Source organism: Apostichopus japonicus, chromosome 1, assembly GCF_037975245.1.
Source record: "Apostichopus japonicus isolate 1M-3 chromosome 1, ASM3797524v1, whole genome shotgun sequence".
In the NCBI taxonomy this organism is placed as follows: Eukaryota; Metazoa; Echinodermata; class Holothuroidea; order Aspidochirotida; family Stichopodidae; genus Apostichopus; species Apostichopus japonicus.
Window position 1 is genome coordinate 20,854,086 of NC_092561.1, and position 19,177 is coordinate 20,873,262.

A 19,177-nucleotide genomic window follows, 5' to 3' on the forward strand; every position below is an offset into this window, starting at 1 on the left:
TACGTATCGTTATGGGTTATAACTGTATTGTATTACTCTGACCCAACCATTTCATATTCACATGTAATTGGATACAATATCCCATCTACAGTGGGAAACCTCTGGTTAACAAGCAATATCACTATTAAAATTAATTAACGATCAAAAATCATCAACCGTTTCATCCAATACAGAGAAAATACATAAATTGAACGATGTCTCCCACAAACCCCATGTAATGTTTAATTTTAGATTTTAATCCTTCCTGCTCTTTTATGTTCATGGTTGCTGATGTCATTTTGTTTGGACTGGGGTAGCCAATTTTATGTTTTTAAATACCTTAAACATCTTTCCTTTCATGGTCAAGTTTTTGTACCGCCATAAATAAAGCGATTTCCAAGACAAGATGCAGCTTTAAATCCCTGTTGAACTATATACAGAGAGCTACCAAGCATTGAGAGCATTTATCATTTACATAACCTTAGGGTGCCCCTGTAAGATATTAATATCCAATATACAGCAGCTACAAACTGGTTAGGTCAAGGGTCATTTAAGTCAGTAAATCTGCAATTATCACCCTAACTGTACATGGATACTTTCCATGGAGAAGGTTACAAGAGAATCTTTGAAGTGATTTATCCTTAAAAAATGATGAAAATCAACGAACATATCACACATATTTTCCTTCACAATTTTTCATTACAAAAAAACGAAGTCCTTTACAATCTTAACTTCAACACAATGGAACTCACCAGACAGGCGGAATTTTAGGTCGACAGTGCTGCAGAAGTTTTGAGATCAATGTTTTTTAACCATAAATCAGTTTCATTTTGCTCTCATTTCTCAAGTTTTAATCACAAGATGGATACTGATAAAACTTACAAAGAAATTCAAATTAGAACCTCTAATTTTTTCATTATTTGGGAGAAAACAATTAGTATTTAGAACATGCTATTGAAGGGTATCCAAGCACGATATATTGGTAGGGATGTTGAAAAAACTGGATATGAAGCCAAAAAATGTCAGCTAAAAACTACATATATAATATATTTGTGTATACATGATGCATTGATATAATGGAAACTAAATCTACATATTTTGGGAGGTAAATCAGGGAATGATTTAGTGTTCAAATTTGTGCAGCAGTTTTGAAGTCTCTTGAGTTTCTCATCTCTTATAAAATAATACTATGATTCCTGTCTAAAAACCTTTGTAAATGTATAGCAATTTGACCATTTTGCATAGCAGTTTGCGATTCAATAACGGATAAATTATTACCAACCGTAAAATGTTCCATCTTGGTTTTAAAACAAAACAGTGCTTTTATTGCTAATTTTTAATCATATGGGATGTGACCAGACTGGAAGAAAACCCAGCAGATATCGAATTTCCTTTTTTTTCACCGACTCGGTCGACTGGACACAAATCCACATTATGACAAATCATTCAGTACCTAAAATTAGACTGAATTGATTAGTTCTACGATATCATCCCACTACAGGGTTTATCTTTCGCTTTCTTTCTTTCATTTAGCTCTCTTAAGATTATCTCCTCGGCTGATTTAAAGTAGAAACCAGTTTTCAAACAGTTGCATAAAAAGCAAATGGATGAATCCACTGAAATATTGTGATATTTATTTCGAGCTGTAAGTCTTCTTTTCGATTTCTTCTTCGTTAACCTTTTGTTCTCAATTTAAAAGGGAAAGTCAATACTTAGACACTTGACATCAAAAAATTAAAAGAACAATAAAGGGTATATTTTGAAGTTCAATTTGGCTGAACAGCTAACACACTGTCAAAAACATCAAGATGCATGTATCACTTTGTGATCGTCAACAGTTAGACTGGCCAAACTGTCTGTAATAGCACACATTGTATTAACTGTGTCCAGACTGGCCATGCTGTCTATAATAGCACACATTCTATTAACTGTGCCCAGACTGGCCAAACTGTCTGTAATAGCACAACATTGGATTAACTGTGCCCAGACTGGCCATACTGTCTGTAATAGCACAACATTATATTAACTGTGCCCAGACTGGCCATACTGTCTGTAATAGCACAACATTGGATTAACTGTGCCCACACTGGCCATACTGTCTGTAATAGCACAACATTATATTAACTGTGCCCAGACTGGCCATACTGTCTGTAATAGCACAACATTGGATTAACTGTGCCCAGACTGGCCATACTGTCTGTAATAGCACAACATTGGATTAACTGTGCCCACACTGGCCATACTGTCTGTAATAGCACAACATTATATTAACTGTGCCCAGACTGGCCATACTGTCTGTAATAGCATAACATTATATTAACTGTTCCCAGACTGGCCATACTGTCTGTAATATCACATTCTATTAACTGTGCCCACACTGGCCATACTGTCTGTAATAGCACAACATTATATTAACTGTGCCCAGACTGGCCATACTGTCTGTAATAGCATAACATTATATTAACTGTTCCCAGACTGGCCATACTGTCTGTAATATCACATTCTATTAACTGTGCCCAGATTGGCTGTACCATTGGTAATAGTGCAAAGTCTATTAAGTATGCCCAACAGGTGTGTTACACATCTGTCAGGGAGGATCATAGCTATGACATCACCGCACGGTGTCACAGTGATACAAATGTCAAGCACGTCATAGATAAGAGGACCGTAAAGTCAACACTGACCAAATCAAACAGTCCTGCTCGTTGGATTTCTCCTCAAGACGTTGGGTACAGTAACTTAACCTTTTTCTGTTTTTCTATTTTTTTATCTGAAGCTAGGAGGACAAATGTGATAGTCTAGAAGATGGGTCTATGTTATCGGGTTCTCCCGCCCCCCCCTTCCTCCTCGCCCCCCCCCCCCCGATTTGATTTTGAAAGGGTAGCTTCATGTTCACAAGGAGAGTGGCCAAAATCTAACTCAATGAAATAGCAATAAAGCCTTGTACAATCTGAATGGTTGAAGGACTGCAGTTACTATTTGCTTTTCACTGCTCAAATTGGAGTAGTTAGATATGGCAAGTCACCACAGACAAAGTTATCTCACTGTAGTTATTACACCTTTGTTTTATTATTAACATCAATTAATGTCCCTAAATCACTGCACATTTTTTCCCCATTTTATTTCGCACCTTCCAACTAGATGCTCACGTGAGATAGATAAAGAGAGGACTTGTCCCAGCAATTCCCGACATACGGTGAACGTAACTTTGGCATTATGGGAAATCTATATCGTCAGCTCTCGCAATCATTTCTAAATCACACTACCACAACCGATTGGGTTTTCCAATCTGTTATAGTACCACCTTGTTGTTGATGACAGTCATTTGGTAGAAGTCAGATGACCCAAGTCTTTTCATTCGGTCTCCAAGCACACCCTCCACCCCCTCCCCCCTCCCCTTTCCCTACATCCAGCTAATCCTACATGAGATATAAATTACGCCCAAACATTTGTTAGTACTTCCCCAAAACAGTTAATAGTGTTTCCAAGGAAGGGTGCAGTGAACAATGCCTGGCTTTAAAACAAGATAGAAAATACTTTAATCATAAAAAAAAATAACCATTCAAAATTGGTTCTTGATTTACCTGTCAGTTTTGTATTGAAAATTAAACCAAACTAAAACTTCTAGCATTTTTATTTATTTATTTAATTTAATTTTTTTTGAGAGGGCAGAGGTGTGGGGAGGAGGAGGAGTAGGTAAAACTTCACTTTCCTTTATGAAGTAAAGACTTACGATGCTAGGCAGCACAGGTCAATGAAGAAAGACCTTTGACTTATCTTGAGACTTTCTTTTATCTTAGTTTAGAGAGTTCCATTTACAGCAATCACTTATTACCACATAGTTTGTTCCCACAGTCAAGAATCACTGGGTTGCCTCAAACAGACTTACACTAGAGTCAGTTGAATGTAAACACCTCTGTGTTATCTCTTGATGCGGAAAGGATTAAGGACCCTGGATGCTGCATCTTCTATCAGCTCAAACTTACGCCAGAAAGAAGAAACCTCCAGTCGTTATAGAATTTAATTGCAATCTATTCAGTTTACATCATAGGCTCAGGCATAGGCTAGACTTAAAAAGACAACTGTACATGTATGTCATGGAATGGAACATCTCCACATACAAGGATCAAACCTCACAGAGGGTGCTGAACAGCACACTGTTCAAAACAGTGATTTCCACTGCCCTACGGTTCAGAATAGTGATTCCCACAACTGCCCCACGGTTAAAAAAAAGTGATTCCATGCAAAAAGGTAAAAAAATATTTCCTCAATAGGCCACAAAAAAGGAAAATTAAAGCAGTCTGAACTGTTTGAAGATAAACCACTCGTTTTCCATTAGACAAAAGTATTTACAGAAGGTTAAAACACTCTCACTGCTCTAACTGTAGGCCTGAAGATGTCATACAGTACAACAAAACACACTTGTCGAGAAAGAAGAGAATGAATTGATAGAGAGAAGAATGAAATAGATACAGTGTCTATATAGTATGTGTACGTACCTTCTTTTCAGTGGAGGAGGAATTTTTCCATCGATCCTTGGTGCTGCTGGCTTTGTATCTTTCTTCATCTATTGATAGACAAAAAGTGCAGCCAATATATCAACATCTTTTGGTTCCTTTAAAAAAATAATTTATCCGTTTTTTTTTTAAAACCCCAAATTCAAAACTTGAGCATCCAAACTCATCGATAAATCATGTTTTTTTTTTTAAACTTTCTACCGCGAAAAAAAAAAAAAAATACTGACGAACCAGCATCAAATAATGTAATCATGTACCACAATTGTTTTAATCGACTACTCAAATTTAGTCTATCAAGAAATAAGCCGTCAACGAGAAATTGTGCTTTTCATATTATCTACAAGCAGCTAAAAGCAAAGACTTGAAAGTGAAGTATTTACAGGATTGTACCGGGTAACTTTGGGCTCTGAAAATGCTTCTCTGTAACTTTCACAATTAATTTTGCAGAATTTGTTTGAACTTTCTTTGAAAATGCCAGTTTACACCTTCCCAGAATTCCCCCTTTCTGCCATAAAGGAAACCATATTACTGATGAAACCTTTTGTTTTTAAAGTTTCTCTTGAAATGTCATCTAAGTTTTTGCTTATTATCCCTTCCCCCCCCCCTCCTCCCTCTTCCTATTTAATTTTTGTCTTATAAATATCTGTTGCTAGTTACATCACCTATACAGCTCGCATGTGAACACCCTGCAGCGAAGGAAAGAAACTTCTCTACATCTTTCACGCAGGGCCACTCAGTTGTAAGCACATATATGAATTCAGCATTATGAATGTTTTTGAAAGTGAAATTTTGTCTGAATATGGCTGCAGTTCAGAGGCCATAAGAGCTTTCAAGAAAACTGTCACCAATCGGCAAAGCATTTTGAGGAAAACGGACAAAGGCTTCACGCATGAGATTTTAAAATGAAAAACTTTTTTTAATAATTTCTTGAAGCATGATCAGACTTATCGTTTCAATATTTATATTGATGTCTTTTGACAGGAACTGCTATTAAACTGTGCATAACTTGAAAACATTATTTTTCCAGTCCTGAACCTTGTAATCGGTCCTTGCAGGAAAAAAGAATGTACAAGAGAAGCTGAAAAGCTAGTTAAGGTAGAAGTTAATTATCAAGTTGATATTTAAGACTATTACTTGTGAAGCTCTATACTTTCTCTGTCATTAGCCAGTGATGGAGAATTTACAATTTAAGAGAACCGAGTAACGTGAGACGAGCTATGTAGCCAGCTATGTTTCGATTGTCTGGGGGGGGAGTTCAAAAGAGCTGTACTGATGTTACTGTGAGCGGTTTGAATGTTGCAATCAATGTTCACATTATTATTTTTTCTTTTTAGTTTTATGTAACGTTACTTCGGCAACGGCAAGCATTAATCTGAACAAATCACCAAAATGACTAAAAACAGTAAACGTGATTACGCTATTGAGATCAACTGTATGACTTTATCTCTAGAACACAAGAAGTTTACTCTTTTTTCAAAATCCTGCCTGGCAGTGGGACCATGTTTCACAAGTTTAGAGGGGTAGGACTTCCATCATGAGAAAGAAAACATACCCTACAAACCCTAGCTACCTGCTGAGCGGTGACAAGTGTTCCACGGGGAGACAAAACAGGCATGTTTTATTTCAAATTTATACGCATCATTGCACCTAATACGATGCACAAAAACAATGCACAAAAAGAAGTTAAATTTCTCTTTTATTTTCTACAAACTAAATACTATAAATTTTGACATGATCCATCAAAGAAAACTGAGAGAATCTATTTCCAGATTGGATGGTCGCGCTGTCCAGGCAACGCACTGCCAATCACGCGGCTGTATCTAGTCATGTGTGTTTTAATGTTACATCACGTCCCCGAGGCAACAAACATCCAGATAAGATACCGATACCACTGGCTATGCGACAAGGGCCAACTGCTGTTCCCAGAGATTAATATCTGTTATATTTCATCGGGGTGTCAAATGTTTGTTTACAAAGACGCCAGCGAAAATCTGATGTACTGGTTGTTCGGCTTTCTATGAAAACACCCTCACACGTGTCATGAATGTTGGTGACGCATTCGAAAGGCCCTCCGATCAAAGGACAGAGGTCAACATCTTTGCGAGGACGTGTGAGTGACTGCGGTAACCACGACGCTTGCTCGACAATCGTCTGGTATGTCCTGGAGCAGTCTTAGCCCTTATGTTTTGCTAAGATTTATCTGACGAACAGGGACATACTTAAAGACTATGAGATAAATCAATGGCGAACGAAATGAATGCACATCTTAGTGCATCATCAGTTAGACACTTTAATGATTGTCGTTATTACTGAACTACACACCTACTCTTACTTTCATGCACACCTTGGGAGTCTAAACCAGAAGCTAAGGGGAAGGGACACTATGCACCAAAATCGTTGTAAAATACCACAAATCAACAGAAAACCTTATTTAAGCCACTGTAAGAGACACTTTTCCGGCAGCATGTTCTGACGTCGGCCGGTGACTGGGAGGACATTTTAGGCAGACTCGATACTAAACCACAATCCCAACATATGAGCAATATTCAAGAAAGCATATATAAGCATTTGTATCTAAGAATTTTCTGTATCTAAGAAGTAATGATCATTTCGATTTGAGATTCGTTTGGTGCGTAGGTGCGACCACAACATTGGTGCAGAATAATCTTAAAAAGTTTGCTGCAAAGGTGAGTTAAACAATCTGACTCAAGCCATGCATTTTCAGTAATTAAACAACGTTGGAGGGTATGTTGCAAACTTAAGATAATAGCTTTGGATATCAACGGTTCAACTGTGTGTGTGAGTTGAGGCCAAACAATTATCTTTGCATTTCAACTCAAAACAGATTATCAAGCAGTTAATACAACTGCCAAAAAGCTGCAGGATTTTTTTTTTTAAACAAAAAAGGGAATTTCTGGTCGTCTTGTTTCCTGACCCCTCCCTCTCTCATCCACCAGTCACCCTGCTCCTCACCTTCCCAAAAACGAAAGAGAACCATTTTCAATATTAACTGGGTTCTCCGTAATTGATTCTTTTAGATCATGCAACAGACTGTAAGACTCCATGGAGAGGTTGCAACCATCATCCTTAACACACTAAAACTGGCTCTTAAACTGCTTAGTATTATAATTCTACCCACTTAGATCACAGCTTTGATATTATTTATTATAATCTTGTTCATCTATCACAACCACTAAGGAATTGCCGAGGTTATCACCTACTAAAGGCATTCAGACTACTGTGAACCTGTCACAAGCTATGTCCATGTTTAATATTTTATAGCCATTTCTACCAACTTTTCTGGTGAGTTGTAGCTGCACAAATCTTTAGATGCATCACATCGTAGCTGAGAAATATTGTAGCTAGATTCCTATACCTAGATGAACCCCCCCCTCTTCAACCACACATACTCCTCCCCACCACTTCTCAAACAACATGCAACTGAAAGTTGTTAACCTACACAATGGCTTGTGTTTATGCAGTTAATAAACCTTACAATTTGTTATAATCAAAATGTTAAGACCCCTGCCCCTCATCATGAATCTTTAACCATGCATGTTAAGACTCCCTGCCCCGCATCATGAATCTAGAACTATAAATGTTAAGACTCCCTGCCCCTCATCTTTTATTTTGAATGTTTAGACTTCCATTGAAGGCTCTATAGTTTAGCCTGGTGTGATGTTTAGACTTCCATTGAAGGCTGTATAGCTTTAGCCTGGTGTGATGTTTAGACTTCCATTGAAGGCTCTATAGTTTAGCCTGGTGTGATGTTTAGACTTCCATTGAAGGCTGTATAGCTTTAGCCTGGTGTGATGTTTAGACTTCCATTGAAGGCTCTATAGTTTAGCCTGGTGTGATGTTTAGACTTCCATTGAAGGCTCTATAGTTTAGCCTGGTGTGATGTTTAGACTTCCATTGAAGGCTCTATAGTTTAGCCTGGTGTGATGTTTAGACTTCCATTGAAGGCTCTATAGTTTAGCCTGGTGTGATGTTTAGACTTCCATTGAAGTCTGTATAGTTTAGCCTGGTGTGATGTTTAGACTTCCATTGAAGGCTCTATAGTTTAGCCTGGTCTATAGTTTAGCCTGGTCTATAGTTTAGCCTGGTCTATAGTTTAGCCTGGTCTATAGTTTAGCCTGGTCTATAGTTTAGCCTGGTGTGAGAATCACTCAAATTTGACTCTTTTGAATGCAGAGACATGATAATCCCAATTTTTTTTTTGTCAATTTTTTTTTTGGTGGCTTATTCTGTGATGATACAAAATTACTTTTGCTATAAACTTGAAATCTGATTCCAAGCAACGCTACAGACTGATTACGAATCCTGTCTGTCCTCTGCTTGGATTTTATTTGTGAATTAGCTGATGATATGAAAGCTTACATGTATGAATTGTTTTTCTAAGACTGCCTTTGGGATAACAGACTATGCTTTAAGACTGGAATCTTTCTTACAGACCGGAACGCTAAGTATAGTTAAAGATGGCAAGAATGCAGAAGCTCTATCTCTTTCTTCAACAATACAACGCCAAAGCACTTTTATTTATTTATATATTTATTTTTCTCTTGTCTTTCTGCAGTAATATGAAATTTAGCCTGGTCTTCATGTCTTCAGCTTTTCCATCCCCCTCCTCCCCCACCCCTCCTCCCTCTGCCCATCCTAAACCCATTTAAAGTACATGTTGTTGCATGGTGCTACATCCCTACTGCAATTTGAAAGCAAGCTGCAAGGTTAATTTCCCAATCAGAAGGAATTTGAATCCACATTGTCACATTTACCTTCAGTCTCACTGATTGATACATAGCAGAGACCCCCCCTCCCCCCCCCCCACTTCAGAATTCAATGTTAAAGCTTATTTTCAATGCATCGTCCTTTCAGTTACAGTTTTACATGTAAGAACCAATTCTGACCCTACTGTGACCCCGATTACAAACTACATATCTGAAGAAAACCCATAGCCAAGTCTAGCAAACCATCGTAAGATTTGGAAGGTGCACAGATCTAACGAAACTGCACAAGTGTCATATACTAATACGAAGAATGCTAACACTGCCTGAACAATGTGAAAACCAAGAAAACCAGAAAACCAAAAATCAAGTTCATTTCAATATTTCCTCTCTATTACCTTTGTATTCAGTATAAAACAGACATCCAAATGTTTCTGCAGTTGATTGATTCGAGCCCATTTTTGAGTACTTTAACAACTCAAGTATAGCTTGGCAATATTGTTGAGCAAATGCAAAAGGTTCTGCTTTTTAGAAGCTTAAAAAATGACAAGCAAGCTTTGTATGCCTTAGAAGCAAGTCCCTCTATTAAAGGAGAATTGTTTATGAGGACAACGGAACATCCAAATAATAAGGATTTATGAGGATAACGGAACATCCAAATAATAAGGATTTCTACCAGTTTTGTTTTCTCTTTTTTTTTTTGTCTCTCGCAGCAGTTTTGAACTGAAAAGTGTTTTTACGCCGCTTTTAAACCTACTATGAACAGAAAGATCTATCATAATGAGACACAATACAAATTAAAAATTTACCCAGATATTACATTCAAAACTGTTCCAGTATGTGCCTTCCTTCTAAAGTCACAGTGTAGGTTTTCCATCAGTTTCACTACGTTTAACTACTTTTAAGAGAAGGACCAGATCATAGCGAACTGTTCTTTCCCGTAACTACACCCCTCGACCTTTAAAGAGAGATCAAAACATAAACCTGACCTATTTCAAACCTTCTACTGTCTGGTTTCGTGATGACATGCTCTCTCAGACACGCAGCAGTTTACACGGTGAGTTAGTTATGTTCTCTCCTCCCATTGTTTTCATGTTTTCATGTTGGGGAATTCCCTCGCCATACTCGCGCATTGTTTGAAAGTTTTGCATTACTACAGTACTGTACCTCCAAATTGATTTTTGCTCATCTGTTCTCACCTCTCAGTTCAACCATCAGTGACGCTGGCTAGCAATATTGCACTGAATAACGCCCATGTTTGATAATGCTGGCTCGAGGTGAAAAGTTTACAACTGGGTTAGTTTTCATTTTTCCCCCTCTGGCTTTCGCCTTTTGCGATGAATCAATGTTATTTATGTCACCTGGCAATGATTGCTCTCTCTTAAACTTGCGAGCCAGGAAACAAAAGCAAACATGGGGAGCAATTAAATAAAAGAGGCATGATTGAAAGGACACTTTTTGGTTGCTTTTTTTTTTGAGAGGAATGAACATTGGTCAGATGTCTGAAGGAAGAAAAATATCTCTTTTTTTTTCTTCTTCTGAATATCTGATTTTGCAATTTATCATTTTCTGGACTTACGGCGGCGGAGAGGTACAATTCGTACACCTGCAACAGATACCAAAGAAACAGAAAAAGGCAATGCATTTTTCACTGAGGTATATGGTTGACCTAGATATGAGGGGCTGACCTATATATCCCTGGGTTGACCCAAATATGACAGCAAATCAGCGATTTCCAATATCAGCCATCAAAATCACCGAAAAAAATTCAGAAATATAGTAGAAAGAACGGTCACATGGTGTGTCTTCAGCAAAAGTCTCAATTTGAGTACAGAATACGTGTTCTAGCAAGCAGCAATTTAGAAGGTATCTATATTAGATCGGAAGAGAATATGGATGGATATATAATTTGTATCAACTTTTGAGAGAATATTGATAGTGAAAAGAGGAACACAATTGCCAGTTCCAACAGTGGATAACACAGAGAAACCTCATAGGGGAGAAGTGCAAATAAACGATCCATGATTCATGCCGATGTCGGCAGAACTTTGAACTTATTAAACTACGTCAATTTTGAACAACCTTCTACGACTTACAATCGATGGAGTGGATGACCAAAATCAACGACAGCCCAAGAAGATGGAGGGAAAAACAAAAGGTGATATTCACGAAGCATTTCTTTTTATCAAAAGGAGAGTAAAAAAGGGATAAAAAATTAAAAGGAGATAAAAAGTTGTTAGTGGGATGTAAAGAATTAGGTGGTAGGTAAAAAGGTTTGCAGCTGTAGCGATAACCGTTTCACAGCAACGTAGCCAAACCAAAGTAAAACCTGTTACCTGCATCTTCACTACCCACCATACTTACGGACGCCTGCTTCTTCTTCATCTCAGCCAGATATGGGAGCATGTCGTCTGCGTCCGCTAAATCAAATGCCGTCTGACCCTGTGCATTTCAAGAGATAGTGGAGACATTTTAAAGTGAATTTAATACGTTTGCTGCTTTTTTTCAAGGACTTCCGGTCAGATGATGTCAAAGTTCATGAGAAGACTTGAAGATATGGTGAGGTATGGATCTCAAGTATAGCCAACAACTTGTGTTTTTAAAAGAATGTTACATAAGCCCCCGAAAAATGGAAAAAGCTTTTATCTTTCTACATCTCATTTGTGAGATAGCCAAATCATAGCAAATCTTAACAAAATGTTGCCCCCAAGTCACCTTACTGTACAATGGCCTCTGTATAAGTTTAGACAATTATGTTCTTAAACAATTAGCTTGAAGAGTACACCATTCATAATTATCATTCAATTTCTTAAAGATGCATTATTCATTTTGCTGTACCAACCAGACAACCTGTGCAGTTGAAAATTGGTTCTTTTTGCAAGACATCACTTTTTAAGTGGCAACCCATCTCATTTTGCTCTGTGGGAAGTAAACATATATGTAAGTAAGCCATGCATACCATCTATCCATATATGTATACAACTTGACCACATTCATAGAAGGGAAAATACCCACTTTGATTAGAAGCCTCATTTTTTCCTGACCTACAGTAAAAAAAATTCATCCAGTATATCTATGTAACACTGTTTAAAAATTCATTGAGGGTTTAATTAGTTAGTGCCCTTCCCCTCCCCGACCCCCTCCTCTCTATCCTCTATAGGTCCAATTCTTTCTTACTCAATCCATTCACTCTCTCAAAAAACCTTAAAAGCTCAGCCCCTTCTTTGGCTTCTTAATACCACCACCAATCATTCCTAGACCTAACTTTCCCGTAACCTGACTGATGCACAGCCCACAGCAGGCGCTCGGAGAGAATGTTTGGGTTATTTAAAATAGTAACAAATGTTTTGTCTTAGCTGGCCAGACTGGTCTGTCCTCTCGCCAGTCTCATGTCTGAAGACTTTTATGAGATTGTCAACATGCTAACAAATCAAATGTTGCATGTTAAAGGGACCCGCGGTGACCCAATGGTCAGAGAGAGGAGAGGCTATTCCCACTAAACAGCTGTGACTCCATAAGGATGCACTCAAGCGCAGATAGATACTTTATATATCTAGTGTCTGAGTATGGTCTGAGTCTCTGGGGAAGTTTCATGGCCATCGTTGATTGAAAGAGGGTGGGAAATGTTCACGGGAATTTGAAGCCAGACTAGAGTTTATTTGTATGATGTACTTTCCATCCGGTTGATCACCCTTCACTCGTTAACTGCAAGGATGAACAATCGATGCTCACCCTTCTTTGCTGACATTTAAGATCAAACAGACGGCTTCGACGATGCTCTGTCTGGTAATTTTTGGGCATTTATATGTAAATGACAAGGTTTTAAAGAAAATAACCATTTCCAAAATATGTTCCCAGAGTTCTTCTCTACAAAATGAACACTACTATATCTTGATTAACTAATGCTGGCCAATGGATTCTCAAATATGTCATCACTTTGTTTTACACTTTTTCCTATCACCAAAAATTCATAGGACGGTATATCCATCCGAGATATAAAAATCAATGAGTACAAGTCAAACCTTCCACCTTTCACAAAAACAAAAATTCCTACCAATTTATTTTTGGCATCCATATCTGCCATATTTTCTACCAGAAGTTCAACGGCCTCCTTCTGTCCCCAGTGAGAGGCGGCATGGAGGGGGGTCCACCCATCACAGTCCTTTATATTTACATCAGCATTGTTTTGCAGTAAAAGTCTGGAATGAAACAAAAAGCAGTATAGTTAATCTGAAGCAAGGTTAAAGTACTACGAACACCTAGCCAATTTGCTGCATTTCCGGTACATCTGTTGTGCGTGATTTTATATCATTCAAAACTTGTCAAAAGCTTTCCAAAAGCTCTTTTGGTTTCCAAGATATACACGTTTGAAAGTTTTGGTAAATCTTGGGAAACCCAATAATTATGTGCAAACTATGACGTAGAGTGTTGTGCTCATCAAACTTTTGTATTTTAGCCTTAAATAAGTTATCCCATAATTACAAGCCCACACATATCATTTGCATCATGTGATGTTCGTCTTTTCAAAGAAGGCTATAAAATATTTAAAATAATCACACTTAGGCCATGAACCTGTGTTCAGTGTCCTTGAAACCAAGCTTGTGAAAACAAAGGGCTAACATAACAGACAACTAGGCAGTCACTCCCTTTACATATAATGTGCATCTAATACTGTATATACATTTTCATTCCTGTAGAGGAAACTGTCCTGGCGGTTGATATGGGGAGACCCAGAACAGAATCATTACCTGCTAATAAAGTTAGCCCTTTGATTTACGCAAGTGATTCAGAGGGAGGTATTTACTATTTTCTTTCCATAATTCTCCGTCGTTACGCTGCAAACAGTCTAAATCCTGGCGTAGAATCCCGGCGCCTGCTGCCTACCTACGGATTAAAGGAATCCTGGGAGTGCTATTACGATGCCTGCTCCCCAGCCTGACGTGTAAATCACTTACAGTCTTTGTCTTGTTTGTTCACTGGGGTTAGGTGTAAACTCTGTTTATTTTCATTCTTTGAGCACGTCACTCTTCAGATTATCCAATCTAGTCCATGCCCGGAGTTCCAGCGCTCTCTGAGGAGGCTGCAGCCAGGGAGGAATTCTTTTTTAAGGTGTGTGCGTGGCCGGTGAGAGTTACACTACATTTAGCTAGGGATATTAAAAGGTGATTCCTTGTCGTTGACCATTTTTAATTGGTCTCAAGACCACTGCAGTTTAGGCTCAGTGGCGTTTGGGCGATGGGCAATTTAGCACTGTAATGCTTTCTGGGCCTAGTCAACCATTGATAACAATGTAACTGGAAATTCTTCCCAAGCACAGCTGCCACGTTTAATGTCTATGCTCCTCCTCCCCCTCTCAGACCCCTTCCATACCTTCCTCCTCTCCCAGCAAAATTCAACATCTGCACATAAAAGGTCAAGTTATATGTCTATTGAATGTTGGAGAGAAGATTGGCTTGGGTAGAGGAATGGGTTGGGTAGAGACATGTGAACTACTGTAGAAGGATATTCACTCAAACATTTCAGGTTCAGCTGTGAACATAACGTCTTTGTTCTCATTCTTATACAGTAACTAGAAAGACTTGACCATTGATGACAACATCACTACTGCAGTACACCCACCCCACGTTAAAGACTTGACCATTGATGACAACATCACTACTGCAGTACACCCACCCCACGTTAAAGACTTGACCATTGATGACAACATCACTACTGCAGTACACCCACCCCACGTTAAAGACTTGACCATTGATGACAACATCACTACTGCAGTACACCCACCCCACGTTAAAGACTTGACCATTGATGACAACATCACTACTGCAGTACACCCACCCCACGTTAAAGACTTGACCATTGATGACAACATCACTACTGCAGTACACCCACCCCACGTTAAAGACTTGACCATTGATGACAACATCACTACTGCAGTACACCCACCCCACGTTAAAGACTTGACCATTGATGACAACATCACTACTGCAGTACACCCACCCCACGTTAAAGACTTGACCATTGATGACAACATCACTACTGCAGTACACCCACCCCACGTTAAAGACTTGACCATTGATGACAACATCACTACTGCAGTACACCCACCCCACGTTAAAAACTTGACCATTGATGACAACATCACTACTGCAGTACACCCACCCCACGTTAAAGACTTGACCATTCATGACAACATCACTACTGCAGTACACCCACCCCACGTTAAAGACTTGACCATTGATGACAACATCACTACTGCAGTACACCCACCCCACGTTAAAGACTTGACCATTGATGACAACATCACTACTGCATTACACCCATCCCAAGTTAAAGACTTGACCATTGATGACAACATCACTACTGCAGTACACCCACCCATGTTAAAGACTTGACCATTGATGACAACATCACTACTGCATTACACCCACCCCATGTTAAAGACTTGACCATTGATGGCAACATCACTACTGCATTACACCCACTCCACGTTAAAGACTTGACCATTGATGACAACATCACTACTGCAGTACACCCACCCCATGTTAAAGACTTGACCATTGATGACAACATCACTACTGCAATACACCCACCCCATGTTAAAGACTTGACCATTGATGACAACATCACTACTGCAGTACACCCACCCCATGTTAAAGACTTTCAGGACCATTGATGACACCATCACTACTGCAGTACACCCATCCCATGTTAAAGACTTGACCATTGATGACAACATCACTACTGCAGTACACCCACCCCATGTTAAAGACTTGACCATTGATGACAACATCACTACTGCAGTACACCCATCCCACGTTAAAGACTTGACCATTGATGACAACATCACTACTGCAGTACACCCATCCCATGTTAAAGACTTGACCATTAATGACAACATCACTACTGCAGTACACCCACCCCATGTTAAAGACTTGACCATTGATGACAACATCACTACTGCAGTACACCCACCCCATGTTAAAGACTTGACCATTGATGACACCATCACTACTGCAGTACACCCACCCCATGTTAAAGACTTGACCATTGATGACAACATCACTACTGCAGTACACCCACCCCATGTTAAAGACTTGACCATTGATGACAACATCACTACTGCAGTACACCCACCCCACGTTAAAGACTTGACCATTGATGACAACATCACTACTGCAGTACACCCACCCCATGTTAAAGACTTGACCATTGATGACAATATCACTACTGCAGTACACCCACCCCATGTTAAAGACTTGACCATTGATGACAACATCACTACTGCAGTACACCCACCCCAGGTTAAAGACTTGACCATTGATGACAACATCACTACTGCAGTACACCCACCCCATGTTAAAGACTTGACCATTGATGACAACATCACTACTGCAGTACACCCACCCCACGTTAAAGACTTGACCATTGATGACAACATCACTACTGCAGTACACCCACCCCACGTTAAAGACTTGACCATTGATGACAACATCACTACTGCAGTACACCCACCCCACGTTAAAGACTTGACCATTGATGACAACATCACTACTGCAGTACACCCACCCCACGTTAAAGACTTGACCATTGATGACAACATCACTACTGCAGTACACCCACCCCACGTTAAAGACTTGACCATTGATGACAACATCACTACTGCAGTACACCCACCCCACGTTAAAGACTTGACCATTGATGACAACATCACTACTGCAGTACACCCACCCCATGTTAAAGACTTGACCATTGATGACAACATCACTACTGCAATACACCCACCCCATGTTAAAGACTTGACCATTGATGACACCATCACTACTGCAGTACACCCATCCCATGTTAAAGACTTGACCATTGATGACAACATCACTACTGCAGTACACCCATCCCATGTTAAAGACTTGACCATTGATGACAACATCACTACTGCAGTACACCCACCCCATGTTAAAGACTTGACCATTGATGACAACATCACTACTGCAGTACACCCACCCCAGGTTAAAGACTTGACCATTGATGACAACATCACTACTGCAGTACACCCACCCCAGGTTAAAGACTTGACCATTGATGACAACATCACTACTGCAGTACACCCACCCCATGTTAAAGACTTGACCATTGATGACAACATCACTACTGCAGTACACCCACCCCACGTTAAAGACTTGACCATTGATGACAACATCACTACTGCAGTACACCCACCCCATGTTAAAGACTTGACCATTGATGACAACATCACTACTGCAGTACACCCACCCCATGTTAAAGACTTGACCATTGATGACAACATCACTACTGCAGTACACCCACCCCAGGTTAAAGACTTGACCATTGATGACAACATCACTACTGCAGTACACCCACCCCAGGTTAAAGACTTGACCATTGATGACAACATCACTACTGCAGTACACCCACCCCATGTTAAAGACTTGACCATTGATGACAACATCACTACTGCAGTACACCCACCCCACGTTAAAGACTTGACCATTGATGACAACATCACTACTGCAGTACACCCACTCCATGTTAAAGACTTGACCATTGATGACAACATCACTACTGCAGTACACCCACCCCACGTTAAAGACTTGACCATTGATGACAACATCACTACTGCAGTACACCCACCCCATGTTAACATAGACATAGTTTAGTATTACTTTTGGTTTACCTCATTTAAGATGTTTTGTTTTACTAGGTTAAAGTTCTGCTAATGATAGAAACAGAAGTCTCAATAGAAAGAGAAAGTCTACAATAGTGTATTTTGCAGTTTTATGCAGTTTTATGCTTGGCATGGGTCACAAAATGAGTGAATGAAAAGTTGAATGGTTTGACTTGTTAAAACAATTAGCTTTGCACATACCCCTGTACACATCTGTATCTGTAGTGACAAGTGTTGCTGTAGTCTTTGCACTTGATATAGTCTGTGACTTAGTTAAAGCATCCACTGTGTTAAAGTGTTCATCAATTGAAAGTGATATCTGTAGGTTGAATTTCACACATGACTTTCATTTAACACCACTCAAATGAAGTGGCTTGTGCTCGTACAGTATGTGTCATTGACATGAAGAGATGCAGCAGTACAGCATTAATATGTTCAAGTTGCTATAGAAATATTTGGTTGCATCAGTGCCAGAAATCAGTGGGAACTATTACAGGTGCTCAAAGCAATTTATAATATAACTTCTCTGTGGAGTATACAAAGTACTACTACATACTGTACATTGAGATTGCATCTAACCAAGAACGTTTGCCTAGTAGAAGTACAGTATTTATAACCCAAGTGGTATGAAGAAACATTTAACGTTAGTCTCCCGAGTTTATGTACAAAGTATTTTGAAAGCACTTATACATAAGGATTTGAAAGTCAGATATGATATCAAGGAAATCGTTTGCCAATGCACTAGACTTTTAAGCCAACCCGATTTATTTCACGTGACAGTCCCCTGTACTGTATGAGTTTAGAGCACAAGTCTTCAGTATTATTATGCACAGTATAAAGTAACATTAAACCTAGCTCTTTCACATAAGACCAATGGCAAAGGATGGGTTAAATGTTTCTCCTTTCAAGTAAAACCGCACATGAACCAACCAGGGTAACAGTAAAGTTGGACCGCACATGAACCAACCAGGGTAGCGGTAAAGTTGGACCGCACATGAACCAACCAGGGTAACAGTAAAGTTGGACCGCACATGAACCAACCAGTGTACCGGTAAAGTTGGACCGCACATGAACCAACCAGGGTACCGGTAAAGTTGGACAACACATGAACCAACCAGGGTAACGGTAAAGTTGGACCGCACATGAACCAACCAGGGTAACAGTAAAGTTGGACCGCACATGAACCAACCAGGGTACCGGTAAAGTTGGACAACACATGAACCAACCAGGGTAACGGTAAAGTTGGACCGCACATGAACCAACCAGGGTAACGGTAA

The 19,177-nt window shown here is 39.4% G+C and overlaps 1 protein-coding gene across 18 annotated transcripts in view; it reads right to left on the bottom strand.

Moving 5' to 3' along the window:
- The window catches only part of LOC139971165 (protein phosphatase 1 regulatory subunit 12A-like), a 142,375-nt gene that overhangs the window by 76,974 nt on the left and 46,224 nt on the right, over window positions 1-19,177 (bottom strand). For 8 of the 18 annotated variants that reach the window (XM_071977537.1, XM_071977415.1, XM_071977406.1 and 5 more), the window contains 4 exons: window positions 13,275-13,419; window positions 11,585-11,662; window positions 10,800-10,826; window positions 4,479-4,546 (listed from right to left, as the gene is read on the bottom strand). In XM_071977537.1, the coding sequence (XP_071833638.1) occupies window positions 4,479-4,546; window positions 10,800-10,826; window positions 11,585-11,662; window positions 13,275-13,419 (318 nt within the window). Of the gene's footprint in view, window positions 1-4,478; window positions 4,547-10,799; window positions 10,827-11,575; window positions 11,663-13,274; window positions 13,420-19,177 lie in introns of all 18 variants that reach the window. The other 10 variants (XM_071977491.1, XM_071977483.1, XM_071977455.1 and 7 more) reach the window with 3 other exon arrangements.